General features: G+C 40.7%; 1 protein-coding gene across 3 annotated transcripts in view; it reads left to right on the plus strand.

The window, feature by feature from the left end:
• The window catches only part of LOC112557020 (homeobox protein Hox-C5a-like), a 74,546-nt gene extending 56,127 nt beyond the window's left edge, over window positions 1–18,419 (plus strand). For all 3 annotated transcript variants that reach the window (XM_025226581.1, XM_025226582.1, XM_025226583.1), the window contains 2 exons: window positions 12,515–12,696; window positions 12,996–18,419. In XM_025226581.1, the coding sequence (XP_025082366.1) occupies window positions 12,515–12,696; window positions 12,996–13,196 (383 nt within the window). In that variant the 3' untranslated portion in view covers window positions 13,197–18,419. The remainder of the gene's footprint in view (window positions 1–12,514; window positions 12,697–12,995) is intronic.
• Window positions 18,420–18,967: the final 548 nt, after the last annotated feature.

An 18,967-nucleotide genomic window follows, 5' to 3' on the forward strand; every position in this document is an offset into this window, starting at 1 on the left:
CCGTCCCCACAGCCTTTTGTTCATTTCTGTTGTCGTCTGAGAGATTATGACTGTGCGTCTGTCATAAAACGTAAAGCGAGGTTTGCTCACCCAACGTTAAAACGTAAAACGAGGATGCTCTCTGAAAGCTGTAATCGTAACTCGAGTTTTCGTATTTGAATGTAATGTTTTAAACGAAGGGTATTGCTTTTTAGGAAACACGGATAAACTAATCTACTTTTTCTTCTCCACTCCTCACAACCTTTTTCTTCGTCGTCTTTTCAGGCAATATATCCAGTCAGAAACTTAATCAACTCTAAGAAGATTGCTTCGCTAAGTCATTATCCAACCTGTATACAGCAAAACAGGTCCCTTACCCCCCAAACCCTCCGACCAGCAAAACGGTTAACTGTCTAAGAATACTAGTGCCTTGTGGACATACGATTTTTTGATGCTTCGGCTACAAATCTTTGTCCTTCCCTTCTGCTGGAGTAGGGAGCCTTTGTGAATGACAAATAGATCATCTTCGTCTTGATCTTTTCCTTTCTTCTTTTGCTCCGAGAACCTGCTGAGAGGACTAGTTGTTGAGTAATACTCCGATTTGTACCACTAAATAGCTTCTCATTCCAATAGGTTCTCTTTTTTAATGGCCATCTCTTCGTCGCTTTCTTATGGTCATCTAGCTAACCTCGTCCATCCTCAAGCCGTGTTTTATTTAATTTTATTCTATACTTGGCTACAAAAAATGTTAAACAAATCCCCAATTACACCACTGCATCAGTCGGAAAACTCGTTTATAATGTATACATCACTTGTATTAATTTTAAGTGCTTATAGACTCAATGGCTGCCAAGGGCGCTCATCGTCTTCCTTTTTTTCATTTCGTTTTAATGGCTCGGTGTTAGAGTTAAGCACGGGACTTTTTATTTCTGATATAGGGGTGCTTTTATTCATTTTAAAAGTATTAAAACAGGGCAGGCATGACAGTCTGCTCTTTTAAGCTCTGCTGTCTTATTTCGACTTCGTTTCGTCTTCTTGTCTTACAGGGCGTAACAAATGGCATTTATGGTTCCCGAAAAGCAAGTCTGTTACATCACGAAGACTTTATGTGTAAAGACGAGAAAAGAGTAGACAGAATGATTAAAGCGTCTGGAGGGAAAAAAAAAACCCAACTGGAAGCACGTTGGCTGTATGAATGGGTGGGTGGGTAACAGCGAATATTATTACAAGAGCTACAACCCTTTAAGGTCCTTTTTCTCTTTCTCTTTCTTTCCCACCCAGATGAGGTTTTGTTTCCAGTGGATCCCTATCCAGTTGCCGCTTCTTCCTTCTTTGTCTGCGAGGCCCATAATGTTTACCATAAAATAAATTCGGCAGTAAACGGCATCCATGTTGTCTTTATGTCGTTCTAACGAGAACCGTAAAACAGACGACAGGCTGCGTGAGGCGTCGTGAGGTCAAGGGTTCTGAGATGTTTCTAGTGTTTCTGTGGGTTAGGGGTCCTGTTACCTTTTACGACCTTTGTTGGTAATCACGACCTGTAATTAAGGAAAGCAATAACCTGCGAACTTTTTTTTTTTTTTTAAGGTAAGATTCTTCTTTCCGACTCTTTCACGCAAATATGAACATGACTGATGGATGTTTTTGATGCAAGGAAGCTTGTGACCAACAAGTTTCTCCCGAGTTTGAGTTCTTCAGTCTTTTAACCGTTACAATTCAAAGGGCTGCCCATGCGGGCTTACAAAGAGGCTGTTTGAACTATTTGCTTTCGATACTTTTATTTTTTAACATGTTGAAATTAGAACGAAACAAGCCCTTTATTGTAACTGTATGGTCAGAGTTATTTCTCCTCGAGAGAAACTGATTGTCTTGGTCTAGCTTACTTTTTCTTTACACACTCTTACATCCCTCGAGCATAAATAATTACAATCGAAAATCCAAATGTGATAGTTCTCGCCAGACTTTTCTTCGAGTAAATCCTTCATTATTTCAACAAAGAGAATATTGTCTATGACAAGAAGTCAATTACGGTTCATGTAACGCAGAACGATTCAAAATCAGTTAACTGCAACTTAGGACTTCGTATGGAGGAGATAGATTGTGGAAATTAATAAACATTTGTTAAACAGTTTTTTTCTTCTGGGATTTATCTATCGTTACACTTGGCCAGTTGCGCTTGGCTGACTTGCCTACCTGGCCTGGGCTAGTAGACGTCTGAAATGACAAAAATGACCCCTAGGGATGCGAAAGGTGGGTGGGTGGAATCTTGACACCAATGCACACGACACTTTCTGCATAAAACCAGTCAAGCGAAAATTTGCCTGCATGCATTCGCGTTCACATGCGTGTGCACCCATGTGTGAACGCTAAGAATAATGCTGAGTCTGCTAAGCTGGGGTGTATGTGAATTCTTGAAAGTCTTACATCGGCAGTCTCAAGAGCAAGGCACAATTTCGACTAAACTTTGAGAAGTCGACTTGCACTTGAGACGGTGATGTAAGATTAATTTTCAAGATCTCACATGCCCACCAGAGTGGTTACAACGACTTGCTTAAACGAAATAAAATATAGCCATTCAGCACAGTGATACTCGGTTCTCGAACGCCTTGACTACGTATTCGACCAGGAAATTCGAGAAAATTTTGTCTTGGAATCCGAACAAATATTTGGAACTCGAACATTCCAAGATGAGCCGAGTTGAGCCGAATGGCGTCATTCTGCCCAGCGAGCCTTGCTTGCGTCATCAGTGTGAGTGCAGAGAGAGAGTCACGTTTTTGTGGAGCATGAAATGTGTGCAAAATGGGCAGAAATCGCAAATTTTGTTGAAGAACAACATCCTGGTAAAGTGGTAGCAAATAGAGCAGTTAACATTTTTAATGACAATGTTATGTCACTTTCCGCAAAATTTTGCAAAGCAGCAAACAATTGACAAATTCTTCCGTAAAGAAATCAGACAAGCAGCTGCAGAGCAAGATTCTTTACCCTCTGTTTTTATTGAATAAACAATAACCATCCCCCCTCCCTCCTCCTCCACATTCTTCCCTCCTGCCATTTTGGTACAGTAATATTTACTGTACTGTACTGTAATTTATTTATTTTTTACATGTTTCTATATTACGTATTTTCTGGGCTTGAACGAATGTCTTTTCTTTTCTTCCTTTTTCTAATATTTATTGAATCTTTTTGGTTTTCTGATGAGATTTCTCTCTCTCTCTCTCTGTCACACACAGTCACACATACACGTTCCCACGCTTGCAAACATATTGAACACCTAAATCGTTTCAATGGGCACATAACATAATCGTGAGTTTTGGAGGATACAGGGCAAGTGGCATGGACCAAAAAAGTAAATAAATAAATAAAAAAAAATTCAAGATGATGCATGTAGGAGGAAGGAATCGTGGAAATGGAAGAGAATGGTATTACTGATGACTGCGAAGCATTGGTATGTGAATAACAGTATGGTTCGCTCATCAGCACCTGAAGGATGCTAAGCTTCCATCATGAACATCGGTCTGTTTGTCACTAATCAGTAAAGAAGGTTGGTACTGTTTTTGAACCATGCAGACAAAATATTCTATAAAACAACCAGACAGAAAGATGAGAACAAGGTGGCAAATGATTACGGAATAGAAGAACAACAGTATGACCGAGGAGAAGATGAAGAATACAATAACAAATTTAAAATAACAAAAAAGGAATACGAAAAATAAAGGAAACAGCAACACGAAGAAAATGAAGACAAAGACAGCTTTCTGAAGACGGTCTGAATTCGAATCCCTGACCAGCAACCCAGGAGGAACACCTCTTTGCGCGTGATGATGAATGACCAGCAACACGGCAGTCGGCGGAAACGGTACTGAGTAATCTCCCTTGTTGACGGCCTGTGTGTCGCCGAATTAGCGCCAGTCGGGGCTCAGGGACTTGGCTGGATGGCCGGATCATTCGTCACCGTCGCTCCGAGCCCTTCTAGACCCCCACAATCTTCCCCCTCTTCCCCTCTACTCCTCCACATCGTCGGCCGCCTCCTCCTCCCTGCTGGCTAGGGGGCGACAATCATCGGACAACTACGACACAGCAGGAGATAACTTGGGTGCAATGGATTTCCGACACGTGCTTTGCGAGCTATGTTGGGGTAGTGGTGGTGGTCTGAGTAGGATGGGGAGGGTTCACTGTCACGTGACCTGGCCTGTTCACATTTCGTATCATGACAGATCCATTCGTTGAGTGGAACTAATCATGTTTCAGAGCGAGCATATATCGTGGGTGGGTGTAGGGAGGTCGGCGCCACGGTTGTCGACGTCGAATGTCTGTAGTTATACAACTAGTTAAGTATACTTGTAGAAGTACAGTTCGTCAAGCAGCTTTTTGTTAGTTTCTTTTACGGCCTCAGATGGCATCGAGTCTATGGCAGGACAGGTAAAACGCAACGAATAAGAGTACGGGCCAGGGTTCAGAGATGTCTGGATGGAATGAGTTCAAGGAAAGTTTCTTGGATGTAAAGGGTTACCTGACAATTTAAATGCTTATCTGGATATTTTATTTTCTCAACGAGGAAGCAATAAATGTATGAAAGGTGCAAGCGTTGTGGTTGATGGGTCGGGATGGGGTTGGATCTGGGCTAGACCGTTGTGAAGGTTGTCATGACTTAACAACTATAAATCAAGAGGCCAATACATTTCTAATTTAAAACACTTATTTAACTAAAATTGTAAGTCAAGACTTCCATTCTATTTAGCACAATTTTATGTCCTCGTGGAACACATCTTAAATGGCAAGGAAAGGATTTTGAAAATAAAAAAATTTGCTTCTTTAAAACACATTTTAAGTTTCAGGAACAATTCCAGGGCGCGCAACATTTCTTGAATTATAGGTTGCAGGGTTTTCTTTGAACGATCGCCAACCCTCATTGCACGAACAAAAAGTCATGCTACAATAAAAAAAGAGATTGTTACAAACTAAAGGAGTCCTTCCTACAAGCAGTTTGCAATGTCTAGTATCGAACCTTTCAAGAATCACATTTAAGAAACAATTTATAGCACCCATGTACCTAAGGAGAGAAACTATTTCGATTCTCGACTTCGTTAACTATGTTGTGTACATTGACCTCTTAACCCCTCGTTACGTCAACGCTGTTTCTCGTCCTGCTCTCGCGCATCTCGAGATGCTAGAACATGTTTTCATGCACGCGCTGCGCGCTCTGGTCTCAAGACGCCGTATTCATTCTGAGCACGCAAATTACGAACGGAAACGATTTAAGAGAGCAATTTGTGAGTGACTCCTTCTCTTTGTCGTCCGTCGCTGCTCCCCCCAGTACCGACGCTTGGGGAGCAGTGTCAAGGCGGAATAATTAGCAAGAACCGAGTCTCGTCTTCTCTCGTCGAGGGCCGGCGGCATGAGAATGGCCGCAAATATGCGGCCGTGGGGTCAACTAAAGAGGGCCAGGGATTACCATCTACAAAGATAAAGTCGGCCGCTGGGAAAATTACAGGATTAGAAGTTTGCGATTAGCGTCGTCATCTTCAAGCTGTGTTGTTTTCTTCTGGAAAAAGGAGCATCGAAGGCCTTTAACTGCTGGAGCCTGCTCATGGATGCTCAGAGTTTTGATAGTTGCCCGGATGAGTCGGTTTCGGTGTATACAGGGCTTGCAGAAAGCAAGTATAGGAGATATAATTAGTGAACTGTGACTATCAGATGATGTATTCATTCTTCGATACCCATGTCAACCAAGACCATTAGTAAGTTGTCTTCTGAGAGGAACCCAAAATATTGAGCCCTCGTTAGCCAACAATAAAATCAAAATATATATTATTTATAAATATCGATAACTGGGGCTTAGCGCATGCGTTCATCAATTTGGTTGTACATTATTTTGAAAAAAAGTGTAAAAGCTTATTAGGAATAACACTAGGATGGATTCCTTAGTTCTGAGTCCTTCTTTGGTGTTAGTCATTTCCTACTTCAGGTTTCAAGGGTGAGAGAAAGAAGTGGGAAAGGGGACATAAAAAATCAGACTGATTTCTTTCTAACATGACAATGGCATTGTGGAGTGTCTTGTCCCTTCTTCGATGGAGAGATTTTAAAATTGCGAAGGTTCTTGTAGAGTAGTACTCCAACGACCACGAGGACGTTAGAATTATTTTTCACTTGATTTAAATTAACCTTCCGTTGATATACAAGCTTCTAAAGATTTACACAGGCTGAGCGAGGGGATAAACAAACCACAGCTAGATTATAGGTGAGTATTACAGACATGAGAGCGAAGCTGCAGGGACATTAGAGTAGTGTTGGAGAAGATCGTGTTTCCCGAGACAGACGAAAGGATCATGAGATGGATGGAGGTGTCTGATTCACGACTAACGTGTGGGTTTTTTTTAATATATAGAAGGGTAACAAGAAAAATAAATCACTGCATCCAGACGATGTTTTATTTGTAAGGAACAACAGGAGGAACACAAGCGTAACGCGTGGACAAAAGCAGATTTGTTTTACAGGTAAACAGTGGCTTTAGTTTTTGAAGAGGTTTTGATTGGGCGTATCTCTTCTTTTACAGGTAGGATGTTATGATTTTCTAGGTCGAAAATGAAGATAAGAAGAACGTTAATATTAGCTTATAAATAAGCACGCACGAGAAAAGCAACAACACACACAGAACTTATTGAATCCAGTTCATAGGTTCAACAATGTGCGATCAGGAAGAGAAAAATAAAAGGACAGCAAGTGAAGTGGAGGAGATGCAGGCCTGCAATTAGAATCATTAAGAGGCATGACGTTGCATCTCACATCCTTCTTGCACCCTGACCCCTGACATCTGACTACCAGAATTTTCCAACCGACACACTTACCTGTAAAAAATCAAGAAACATGATCGCGCCTTAGTTACATCTCTATTCTCTTCAAGTGCAGTCAACCTTTCATCACGCATGCGAACAACCGTACTGATAAAGAAGAAAGAAACAAACTTACAGATGTCGTATGCCAATGACCCCTAGCTGTGGTTGCAATCGTCGGAATTTCTAAGCAACACGATATGAAATCTGAACCGGCGAGAGCAAAAGGATGCTTGCCTCGGTGGAGGGTGGGCTCAGAAGTGATCTCCTCTTGAAATGATGCTGAGTGGAGATGTCATGTAAAAATGTTGTCTAAATTTGTAAACACACCTGCACCAACAAGAACATGCTGGGGTCAGCGCAGATAAGAGAGATGACACAAAACTCGGCTAAACCCTGAATAGAAGGGCTCTGACAAAAAAAAAAATTTTTTTCGATGAGTTCGAGGTGCATCGCTGAAAGAACCCGTTGGTTTACTTACTAGAGATGAACTCTAGAGATGAACTGTTGTTTATCACCCAACATCTTTCATTATATAATTTTGTTTATTTATTTATTTGGGTGGGGATGTTGTCATGATGAATGTGTTACAGTTGTTCTCAATTTTGAAAAGGGCTTCCACTTTTTTTTTTTTTAACGGAAGTACAGCTAACTCGACCACGGCTGATCAGCTGTGTACAGGCCTGGGTACCGTCCATCGACATGCTCAGAAGTCGCTGGAAATAAAATGGCGCATAATTCGCAGAAATGAGGACGCGGTGCGTCCGTCTGTGTAATGAACACCGCCATTCGCATACAAACGACGACACTCAAGCCACGGTCCTCGCCGTGCAGCGCTGCCAGCCTGTCAGGACAGGGACAGACAATTTGTGATAGAGTGGTGTCCCTTTTAGTCAGCTCGCTCCACCAACACTCTTTTGGTCAAGAGCAGGCCAACGGCCGGTGGGACCGGTCATGCGGGGAGAAAAGTCGAAGGGTCAAACGTTTTCTTGTCCTTTTCGAGGTTCTTCCTCCGAGAAACAAATACAGATTTTTAAAATTCTTAAATTCCTTAAGTCAATGACAGTAAACAAGAAAGCTCTCCAATGGAGATTGATTTTCGATTTAGCCATGACATTAGAATCACAGTGTAAACCTAGCTAATTAAAATGACCATTCAAAAACCATTATAATCGAAACAAAGTTTAAAACAATCATCCAAAACTCAAGCAATATTTATTTTTCTGCTTGCAAGTACAGTTAGGCCATCTACACCATCTGTAAAGTAACCACAAGCACTTGCTTAAATTCGTGTGACCTAGTCCATGAAAATATTGATCTTTATGGAAATTATATCATAAACAATTTATTTGCCAAGGTTTCAAGCAAAGTAGTGAATGTTCACGAAATGATCAAATACCAGATTCCTACTGTGGTGTCAGTTCGCCGCAGAAAATGTTTTAAAACTGTTTTTTTCGAGGTCCCAGGGACTGCTCTATGTTCCCAGAGCATCAATACATCACATCTCTCCTCAGCGGAGTGTCTAGGCCTTGACATCCGTATCACGCTTCAGTGTACTTCAAGGGCCCGGGGACATTCACGCTTGAATAAACCTGTAGCTCGCGCGAAGGGCTCAGAAGAAATAAAGGCGGGTCTTGGCCGCTGACTTTCTCGACCTACTGTGGCGGACGTCTACGGAGAGAGAGAGAGAAAAAAAAAAAACCTGCGTTCGTATAAGACCGTCAGTGTTCAACAGGGCGACTCAGCAATTTATTAATCTTTTTTTGTTTTGTTTTGTGTTCCTTTGGGTTGCCTTGCTTTAAAAAAATATCAAAAGATAGACGGGCAAGTGCCTGTGGCTATGCATGTATGCGTGCACATCTCCTCTTGTCACGTTCATGGATCATGTCCAGACAGACGAAGATGCTGCTGATGTACTTGCTTAAAATAAATAAAAGTAAAACACACACACACACACACAAGAATAAGCACAAGAGTGATGCAGGCATGCGTGTTCGCAGACGCTTATACTCAGAAGGATTCCGGCAGGACGTCCTCATTTCTTCAAGAGTCACGTGGTTAAACTGAAGATGTACGATCCAGCTTTTTAAGTATTTTGTCTCCCCTTGTCTGCGATTTTCATCTTTTGAGAAAAACCCGATGTAAAGCTTGTGGCTGAACTGGTAGCAGGTACCTCGGCGTCACTTCCTGTAGAAGACCTCGAAATGATACGATTGGTTAAACCGTGGGCATGGAATAAACAGTCATTCAGAAAGATTTCCAACCTTTTCCTTACGAGATATTGGAGACTGATTCAATGGCGGTGAAAAAGGGAAGGCAAGGCAGAGTATAATTGATGATGATGAAGAGGATAAAGTGTTCCTTTTTTTTTTTTTTTTATTTTTGTTTCTAGTCTCAGTTAACATCGATACGAATGCCACAATGGGGATAAATAATACATCAGTATTACGAACAATAAAAAAAATCATTTTTTATCGATTAACTTTAAAAATCTGTATTGATTTTTACGCGTTTGAATGAAGGAGGTGGAAAAATAAAAAAAAATTTCGAACCCTCTCATTAAAGAATAGGGGAAACATTCTAGGGGTTAAGCGGGTCTTGTAAAAACAATGTGCAGCTGAGTTTAAACGATTTCGCTTTCAAAATTCGGGTAAATTCCAGATACTCTTATTATCATAGATGTCGCAAAGGGCAGTCCACGATTTCATGGCTTTTAAAAGCAGTTGGAAATTAAACGAAATAATTTGGAGGCCGGACGAGAGTCAGGAGGTGACGTTCGCTTTGTCTGATGGCGGATTTTTATTTTAAGCAAGTACATTACCATCCAGCAGCTTGGTCCGTCTGCACCACTGAGGCATGAACGTGACAAGGGGTGATGATTCAAATTAAGGCACTTGTTAATTAGCCAGCAAACTCATGTTTATTGGCGGCCAAGGTTCGCTGCCTTTGATCTCACGCTGTTTAGCCGGAGTGTGTAATTGCTAAATAGCGCCGCCATTATGGTAGGGATTGATCTGTCATCCAGTGTCCAGGTACTGCTCTGTCTATCTCTCACTTTCTTTCTCTATTTTTCATGCTTACACTCTTTCTATCCCCTTCCACTCTACATCGACCAGTTCCACTTCTGATTCCTTCCTCTCTTCCTCTTTGTCATATGTGGAAACGATAGCAGGACTGGACTTAACGAATCTGACGGACAGGTGCTTCTTTCAGGTAACTTCAGTTAAATAGGTATATATTGGAGAAAATTAGCTTAGGACGGATTATTTCAGAGCTGGTCTGATAAGATGAAGTGGACTATAACAGGCAAGAGTGATATTGATATGAGTGAGTCAAGCTTTGGCGTCTCACTTAATACTCGGGCCATGCTTAGACAGCCCTGGGAATGTAATACAAGGGCGAACAGGTTTAGTTACAGGTTTAGTTACAGGTTTAGCTACAGGATTACTGTAAAGCACTGCAGCTCACAGTCAGCTCAGTATTAACTGCAAAGACACGGGATACGTCTGAATGCAAGAAATCCGAGAGGGGCGAGGGTTTTTAAGAGGTGTTTGCTCGCACGGTTTCCTTTGAAAGTCCAGAAATGTATGTCAGTAAGGTCCAGATCCTTCCATGCTTCCTCCACAAGGATTCAGATTCGCGCACACACACGAGACAAACATTGTTTTTAAAACATTACTGATCACTAGACTGGGCCATTATCATGCGAGAACCGAGCGAAATATGTGTTGGCAACATCGAGGAAGAAGCAGACCGTTGGTTAATCCGAGCATCCATCATCACCAGTCAGCTGTTGAAGAACGACAACTCAGGTGCGTCTTCCGCCCTACCCCCACTTCTTCCTACCTGCAGACTTTTTTGACAAGCACCTGAAGCGTTTTCCTCCTTTGGTGACAGCCGGCAGGGTCAGCACAGGGTCAGCGTGTTGATTGATGTACTTAGCAGCTGAGAACGAGATTAATATGGATGGGCTTTCCTGTAATATTCTGATGATATTATGGTATGCAGATGACTTGACTTATAATTTACCTCTCGTGCTTAGAAAATCAATCAGTCAATCAACTAACTAACCAATCAGTCAGTCTGTCTGGTCCTATTCACAAGTATTTCTGCAAAATCAACCTAGTCCTTGAAACAGTCTTCTAATAAGGGCTTTTATTATTTCAATATGTCACGAGCTACCATGGCAACGGGTTAGCCTGGTACAGTTAATGTTCCGCTACTACTTTACTGGACCTTGCAAGATCGTTGTTTATATCATTAATAATAATAATAAAAAAAAAATTGCCGCCTGTTGGTGCGAATAGATATTTTGCAAATACCTTCGAGAGTTTAGATAGGTAAGCAGGTATGTAGGGATAAAGAGTAGTGTGGATATATATATATACACGCATGCACGTACACGTGAACGCACAAAGAACGATCCTCTGTAAGAGAGAAGAAGAGATGTTAGGCTGGTACACACTGGTGAGACACCCAAGGGCTAGCAGAGTGGCCATTAAAATCCACGGCGCGTAAAGTTATACTGGCATTAAAAAAAAAAAAAAGAAGCTGAATTAGCAATGGCGGGGGAGCAAGAGCGGCAACTCTCGATCAAGAACGACAACAAAAGCAGTAATCGTTCGTCTAGGCACATCAACTGCTCTGGCCGTGCCCATAAAAGCCCATTTACTTTTTTTTCTCTCTTGCTCAAAGTATTTTATTCGACTTCTATCGAAGCTTCCTTAATGAAGCAATATCGACAGACGAGCGGCACAAAAGCAACAGCCACGAGACCAGAAGACAAGCTGGACAACGGCAGCGAGTGGTGAGCAGTGAGCAGTGAGCAGTGAGTCTCGTGACGGATGCCGCCAAAGGTCAGATATGGCGCAGCTTGGACCAAATGAGTCAGTGATGTCGGGAGCTTAGTTAGGATTAAACAAGGGAGCAAGCTGGGATCTCGTAAAAATGACAACAGATGATCTCTGGAGTCGGCCGGGGACGATGCATTCAAAGAGGAGTGAGGACCGTTAACACCATGTCCTGCTCGATGAGTTTGGTAGCAAAACCGAGTGTTCTTTTTCTCCAGTTGAGTATGAAATTAAAACCAGAGAATCCCAGGTCACTGGTATGTGATCCACGAGGGAACATTGGAAGAATCGGGTTTTTTTTTTTAACTAGAATTTAAGGAGGGCAGCAGACGCCTTTATACACCTCTATTTAAGTTAACCCGCATCTGCTCGTATTAAGACAATCTAACTCTCTTAGTTCTTACCAAAAAAAAATGGGTTTAATGTATTTATTGTAACCTACAACAAAATATGAAAGAAACGAACATCAAAATAGTCGCGAACTACCATGTTGTTATTGTCTGAGTGTCTGTATGAGTCACAGATGCCTATACCAAGATGTATGGATTAGTATCATCTTCTTCCCTCGTTTATCTCCATCTTTTACATTATTTTAAGTTCATTGAGGTTCTCGGCACATTTGAACCGTTAACTTTCCTTGTTAATAAAAAAATAATACGAAGATGTTACAAAAGTTACATAATGTTTGTACTCCACTCTTTTCTTTCTCTCTCTTTCACGTTAGTTTACCATTTAAGCTTGTATTTCTATTAAAGTAATCATAAATCTCAGAAGAATGGTGAGAGAGAGAGAGAGAGCAGGCAGCTCGACCATTATACGTTTCAAAGTGTTTAACCATCTTGCTTCATGCTGCAGAGACCAAGGGAAGGAAGAAACGGAAGCCATATACCCGGTACCAGACGATGGTTCTGGAAAACGAGTTTCTCAACTCCTCGTACATAACGAGGCAAAAGCGTTGGGAGATCTCCTGCAAATTACAACTAACGGAGAGACAAGTCAAGGTCTGGTTCCAGAACAGGCGTATGAAGCGCAAGAAGGTGAGTTGAAGAGATGTAAAATAAGAATGAGACAAATGTGAGGTTAAGTGGTATACGAAGGTAAGAAGAAATGATATAAAAGAGATTTAAAAAATGATATAAAGTTAGTAAAGTATTTTTGATGTTTAGTAGAATTTAAGTTTGTCATGTCCTTTAATAGCATCTGTGTCTATTTCTGGCAGTCGTCATCCTGTACGAGTGTGGCTGTGTGCTAACATGTCGAGGTTTGTAAGCATGCGTCCTCCCATGCATCCAGACGTTCGTCCCTCTGACCTAACCCTGACGTATTTTGTGGGCAGCTGACAGAACGTGCCAAGACGAGGATTCGGGACGACCAGGAAAACAAAGACCTGGACGGGGGGCCCCCAGGCCAGCCAGCCCCCCATCTCCAGCAGCAGCAGCAACAACAGCACCCGTCACATCACCAGCAAAGTCATCACCACCACAGTCACCCTTCCCACGTGCAGCCCAAGCAAGAACCACAGGTTGCCCAGGCGTGAAGTGACTCCAAGGGTTAGCGTTCTTCACGGACGACCTCGTAGGCTTAGTCTTCTTCGACGCCGGCTGTTGTTTCAGTCCCGGATGTAGTCCTTAGGACCCTCCTCGCCACCGTCGCCAGTTCTCTGACGGTGTTGTAGACCGTGACTGCTCGCAACTTTCCCACGCGAACGCCAGAAAAGAAGAAGAAAAACAGAATGTTAGAAGACAATTTATTTCCATGTCGTAGACCTCTGGAATATTTCTTTCCACTTCCATCAGAAGAGGAAATGTCGCAATAAAGAGGCAGTCAAAAGAGGTCCTTTGATGTTTAACCAACCGATACAAATTTATATATAAAAAACTGGTTGTAAGCTGCAAGCGGCTGCGCATCTTGATGCCACAAACTGAGCTGACTATTCCTGGCTTGCAGACCTTGCAAGAACATGCTTGGTGAGTGACAGTGAGGTGAGATGGAGAACCATGTGCTGACAGGCCCCACCTCCCTTCTTGGCACTAACATCCAGACAGTGTGCGGTGCGCTCCCTATTGAAGATCCAAAAAGGACAGCTTGTAGTCTGGTCATGGGTCATGGGTCATGATTTTAGCCCTCCAAGCTGTACTTTCTTGTCGGTGGTCGTTGTTGTGAAATGTCACTTAGAGATGTCCAAGTGTACAAATGTAGTGAAATATCAATCCATGTGGCTCTCTTAAATAAAGCATCAACCCACGCCCCCCAAGACTCCCATTTGCCCTTTCAGTAACAAAACAAGTGTCATATTTAAACGCAGGTGGTACCGAACTGTTGCGGAGTTACCCGGATGATACAATAAATTCTTGGAGGACAGAAGACGTCCGTTGGACTCATCTTCCGCGCACCTCAGGTCTCAAACGGTCGTCTTCAGGGTGTCTTGCAGTAGTGCGTTGTGCTTGGTATGGACTGTTGGTGTGGCACTTGAGTTTTCATGGACAATGTTTTATTTTGTATCTTGTACTTTGATAGTGGGGCAACCTCTGCTGTGTGGCAGAGAAGACTTTGGCAGTTGGGAAATGCACACGGCTGCTTTCTTGGCAATTCATCTGTGGTTGTTTACATTTTCATCATGCATTAGATCTTCACCTACCCCTTGTTTTCAGACAGATGTACCCGTCGCAGCGCGGGTATCCAGCGCTGCAAGTGTTTCAGATCATAGAATAGACAAAACCACGGTGACCAGAATCTGTGTAGGGTAACATTGAAGTCGCCCAAAGAAGGATAAAAGGCAGAATAATATATCTTGAGTTGGTCGTTTTCAACATCTTGTTTTGGCATGTAGCACCACTGTTCCTGCATTCTGATGCCACTTTTGATATAAAAAAAGACACCGGATGTTATTATATCCAATTTCGCAGCATGCACTTTGTTGCGAATGCAAAAATTTATTTTAAGTAAAATAAACAATAAAATAAATTTTATTAATTTATATATGTTGTGAAATGAAACATTTGTTTACAAGATGTGTGTTAGGAATTATGATGAGAAGTCTTTAAGGAATATTCATGAAGTGAATCAGTCATGTAATAATAAATAATGTCATTGGCTTCTTTTCACTCTATGCTTGTGCTTTTGTTTCAAACAGGAGACTACCCCTCCCCCTCCCCCATCTTTCACCGATATTTAGTTTCGAAAAAACAAGCCAGAGAGTCTGTTCCACGAATGTCAGAAATTAAGTACTTAAAAGTGGTTTAATCCGATCTTTAGTGGTGTTCAGGTCCTTGTCTAACTCTCAAACCTGTAGTTAAAAGCTCTGGGACTTGTGATACAATAAGTTGTTTTTAAAAGAAAGAAATAGCAAAATTCAGCTTAAAGACAGACAAAGCAATACCTTTGCATGCTAACAGTGAAAGTATGGAAGCACAGCTGGCATCATAAACTAACTTCTCAGGACCTCTCACATATCACACAAAACATCGGTGAAGAATTTCCAAAGAAAACATATAACTGTCGCCCTTGTCTTTTAAAGGAAATGAGCATTATAGACCTGTTGACAAACCTTGTAACATTTGTCTCTGTGTAATCTAAGCTTTAAAATTGCTTTTTTTTCAATTGTTGAGTTGAATTGGGGATGATGAACACCGTAGTTGTTAACTTGCTCTCATCTGGAAAGTTGTGTACTTTAATAGATATGCGATTAATCATGGAATAGAATTTTTCATCATCATCATCATCATCTCCTTCTTCTTCATCATCATCATCAGCAGCAGCAGCAGCAGCAGCATCATCTCTTTCTTCATCATCATCAGTAGCAGCGGTAGTATCGTCACTATACTGTATTTAAGTAAGGACAAGGAATAGTGTGTCTTGTCTCTGGTTCTACTACAGATCCTTTGCCTACTACCTTCTACTACCTACCTTCTACCTGAGATTTTAAACGACTATCATAAGAACGCCCATGTCTCTGGAAACTCATCCTTCCTAGCATCACATGAAACCTGTCATCTACCAGACTTGCATTCTCTTGTTAAAAGTTTTATTTTCGAGGAGTTCAACAAAATTAGAAACTGCTGAGGAACAGTTCTAACCCTTGACCTTTCTTTAGTGACAGTTGGCAAACAGAACTAGGATATTTAGAAAAGAAAAAGAAACAAACAAGTAATAAATCTCGAATAAACAAAAATATTGAATACTTCAAACTATTGCTTTAGATGGCATGTAACAGGAAGAAAGAATACAATTTATTTATGAAAATAAATATAGGGAATATGATTTAACGTTTATCTCGCATAGAATATTGTTCCTTTGTTTGAAAAAAAAGTGGCCAAGCTCAAAAAGAAAGCAGACTAACTTCACTATCAACTATGCTTTTATTTTTATTCATTTATTTACTTAAATTTTTTTAGGTGAAGGGTGGAAACTACAAACTCCAACGACCAATTCATATATTCTGTTGCTTGTGGTATTAGCATCTTCACAAAGTAATGTCTTCGTTTGGTGGATTGGATTCCAATTAACCTTTTCGTCAGCTTTATGAACAGTCGGATGTATACTGAGATAATAATGCAAAATATACTATTTTCGTTCGTAATATATTGTCTGTTCAGTAAGCAATAGCGAGACATTTTTTGTCAAGAAGATAGTATGCAGGGTTCTTTGTCTGCATAGAATATTAAGAACCAACGGGAAACATCGAACTTAAAGATGCACGTAAACGCGATCATAATATAATTTTGTTCTTTTTTTTTTTTTTCATGAGTAGGTGGGGAAAATCGCAGGTAGACAGTCCCTCCCCTCACTTACCCTGCTACGGTTATTTCAATTTATTAGGTTGTCGCCATAAACGATCCACCCACCCGTCACCCCTAACAGTTCGTTTCCAGCCCGTAGAAACCGTCGGTCTGCTATTTGTTTGTTTAGGGTTATTTTTGTTTGTTTGTTTACCTTTATAGATATCTCTGGAAAGATTATTTTTAATTATCGATAGGATGGGTAGGACTACTACAGAAGTCGTCAATATTTTAGCTTTGCTTGCACCAAGTCCTTCTATTCCAGCTTTGATGATTTAGTCTATAACATTTCATTTTCACAGATTGCAGTTTCTATTCTTATTGTCATAAAGGCCTGGTCACCTTTTCATGTTCACCTTTCATCATCCTCTCTTTTCCTCACTCATTCGCTCCCCCTATTCAAATCAGGCTGTTGAAGTCGTTGAATGTGTCAGATGATCTCAGCCAATACGCTTGTGTAATTATTTGGCCAAAACCATCATGAGACAGAACATATCCATGCATCTCATTTTTGTCTAGTTTACCCTGTTCTCAGAGTAGGTAACTGCTGCACTGAGTGGCTGTGAAGTCAACATTTTTCACCGAGAAGTTGTGAGAAGACAAGAAAATATTCTATTCATCATTGCCATAGTTATCATCTCCCGCTTCACCCTACTGCCATATATTTTCCAGAAGTCAGTGATAAAACTTGCAGATGCTGTATTGGTATATGAAATGTTGGATATTGTAGTTGGAATTTCTGAAAGACAGGCGTATGAAGTCTTAGATAAAGTGTGTTGAATGGACACTCTTTATTTCATTAACAAGGATACAGTTCGTGTCCAAACTGTTTTTGTTTTCTTTTTCGCGTTGTTTGCTTACATGTGAATGTGTTAGCGGAATGACAGTTCGTGGTCATTGCTTGCCAGGATGTTGCTTAGCTTAACCAGAAGTTAGCTGACTTTCCCAACTTTATTTAGCATTTTGTTTAGTAATTTTCCATGTAAGTGATCTTAAGTTGTCCTCATGAGAAGGGTGGGACAAGGAGCTATTGTAAACACATAATTAAGTTAAATGAAAGAATTACAATAGGCAGTCGAGAACAGACCTTTTTCCTTTATTCATATAAATGGCTTTTTGTTGCATATCTTTCAGATGTGCAGCAGCATCACACTTGTAAAGAAACAATTGTATATACATGTCTACTAGGCGTGTCGGTTGTAGTATGCATGTGATTGCAGGTTTGTGCGCGTGTTTGAAAGCGGATTTGAAAGCGTGTGTGCATGCAACTGTGTCTCTGTTATTACAAATGTATCAAGAGTTTTAATGGCCAGATCTTTAACATATCCTTAATTGCGGGAATATATCTGGGGCTTGATTGATAATTATCCATATGAAGTCCAGAGTAGGATTTTACTGACCGCTTGACAAGTTAGAAATATAATGAGATCGAAGAAAACCTTTAGGTCTGGCATGCTGTGTCCATGCCAGGAAGCAAGATTTGAAAGACCATCAACACTGGCGGAAACAAAGTTTATACCTCTGTCTGTGTATATAACATTTGTATAACTAGGAAAGTATTTTATTAGGACAGATTATTTTAACAACGCTTATCCCCGCCGTCTCATTAAGTACTTCACTCCAATTTTAATCATATTTTAAGGCGAATTTTTGTTTATTTAATTTATTTCTTCAATATTTTGACACGGCCGTGATTATTATTATTTTTTAAAGTGTCATGTGGGTTGTTCGGAAGGACCGGAAGTGCTGTTGTTTTAGGCAGATTTGTCGTGACGTGTATCCACTCAGCCAATCAGTGGACAGAATATGATTGTACATATGATGCTGCAGTGTCAGATGAATACCACTTCACCCCACCCTTTGTTATGTACCGTAATTACGATGTTGATGTCATGTCGAGCTGTTTCATCTTGATGTGCAACTTTTATTTCAAACAAAAAGCGTAAAATGTGAAAGAAATAAATGTGTTCTCGCAAAACCGCCGCCGGTGTCGTGATTTCTACAGTTTGATTGAGAGATTGTTGTCATGCTTGCTTTCTTTTTCTGTCACTCCGCCAGTCCATCTTACTGACTCTGTCTCTTTCTGTCTTTGTCTCTCCATTCTAATTCGTGAGTGCGCATGTCATTTTTATTTCTCTGTTTTAAGACCTTCAATTTTTCAACAGAGCTAAATAATTTATCTGTGATGTTCTTCTGGAAATAACGTAAATTTGATGATTTATAACAAACTGCATTCAACATTTCAGTTTAAATATTGCCACATTCATAGAAATACAAGTAAGCGCTCAAATGATAAAAACACAACTTCTGAAAGAATAATTTCAAGACGAACTCATGTGTACGATCTTTGAATAAATTGAGCGCTGTAGCCTACTTGAGAAATGCTTCAATTAATTATTATCTTTTTATCCATAACATAAATTGTTCAAGATGAGATCAACTCTAATTGTCAAAAATCCCTGAAATTGTGTCGCAACTTTATTTTATTGTAAAGAAAACTTGCAACCAATGGAGGACATTGTCTGACAAG

The sequence above is a fragment of the Pomacea canaliculata genome, linkage group LG2 (assembly GCF_003073045.1).
Source record: "Pomacea canaliculata isolate SZHN2017 linkage group LG2, ASM307304v1, whole genome shotgun sequence".
NCBI classification, from domain to species: domain Eukaryota; kingdom Metazoa; phylum Mollusca; class Gastropoda; order Architaenioglossa; family Ampullariidae; genus Pomacea; species Pomacea canaliculata.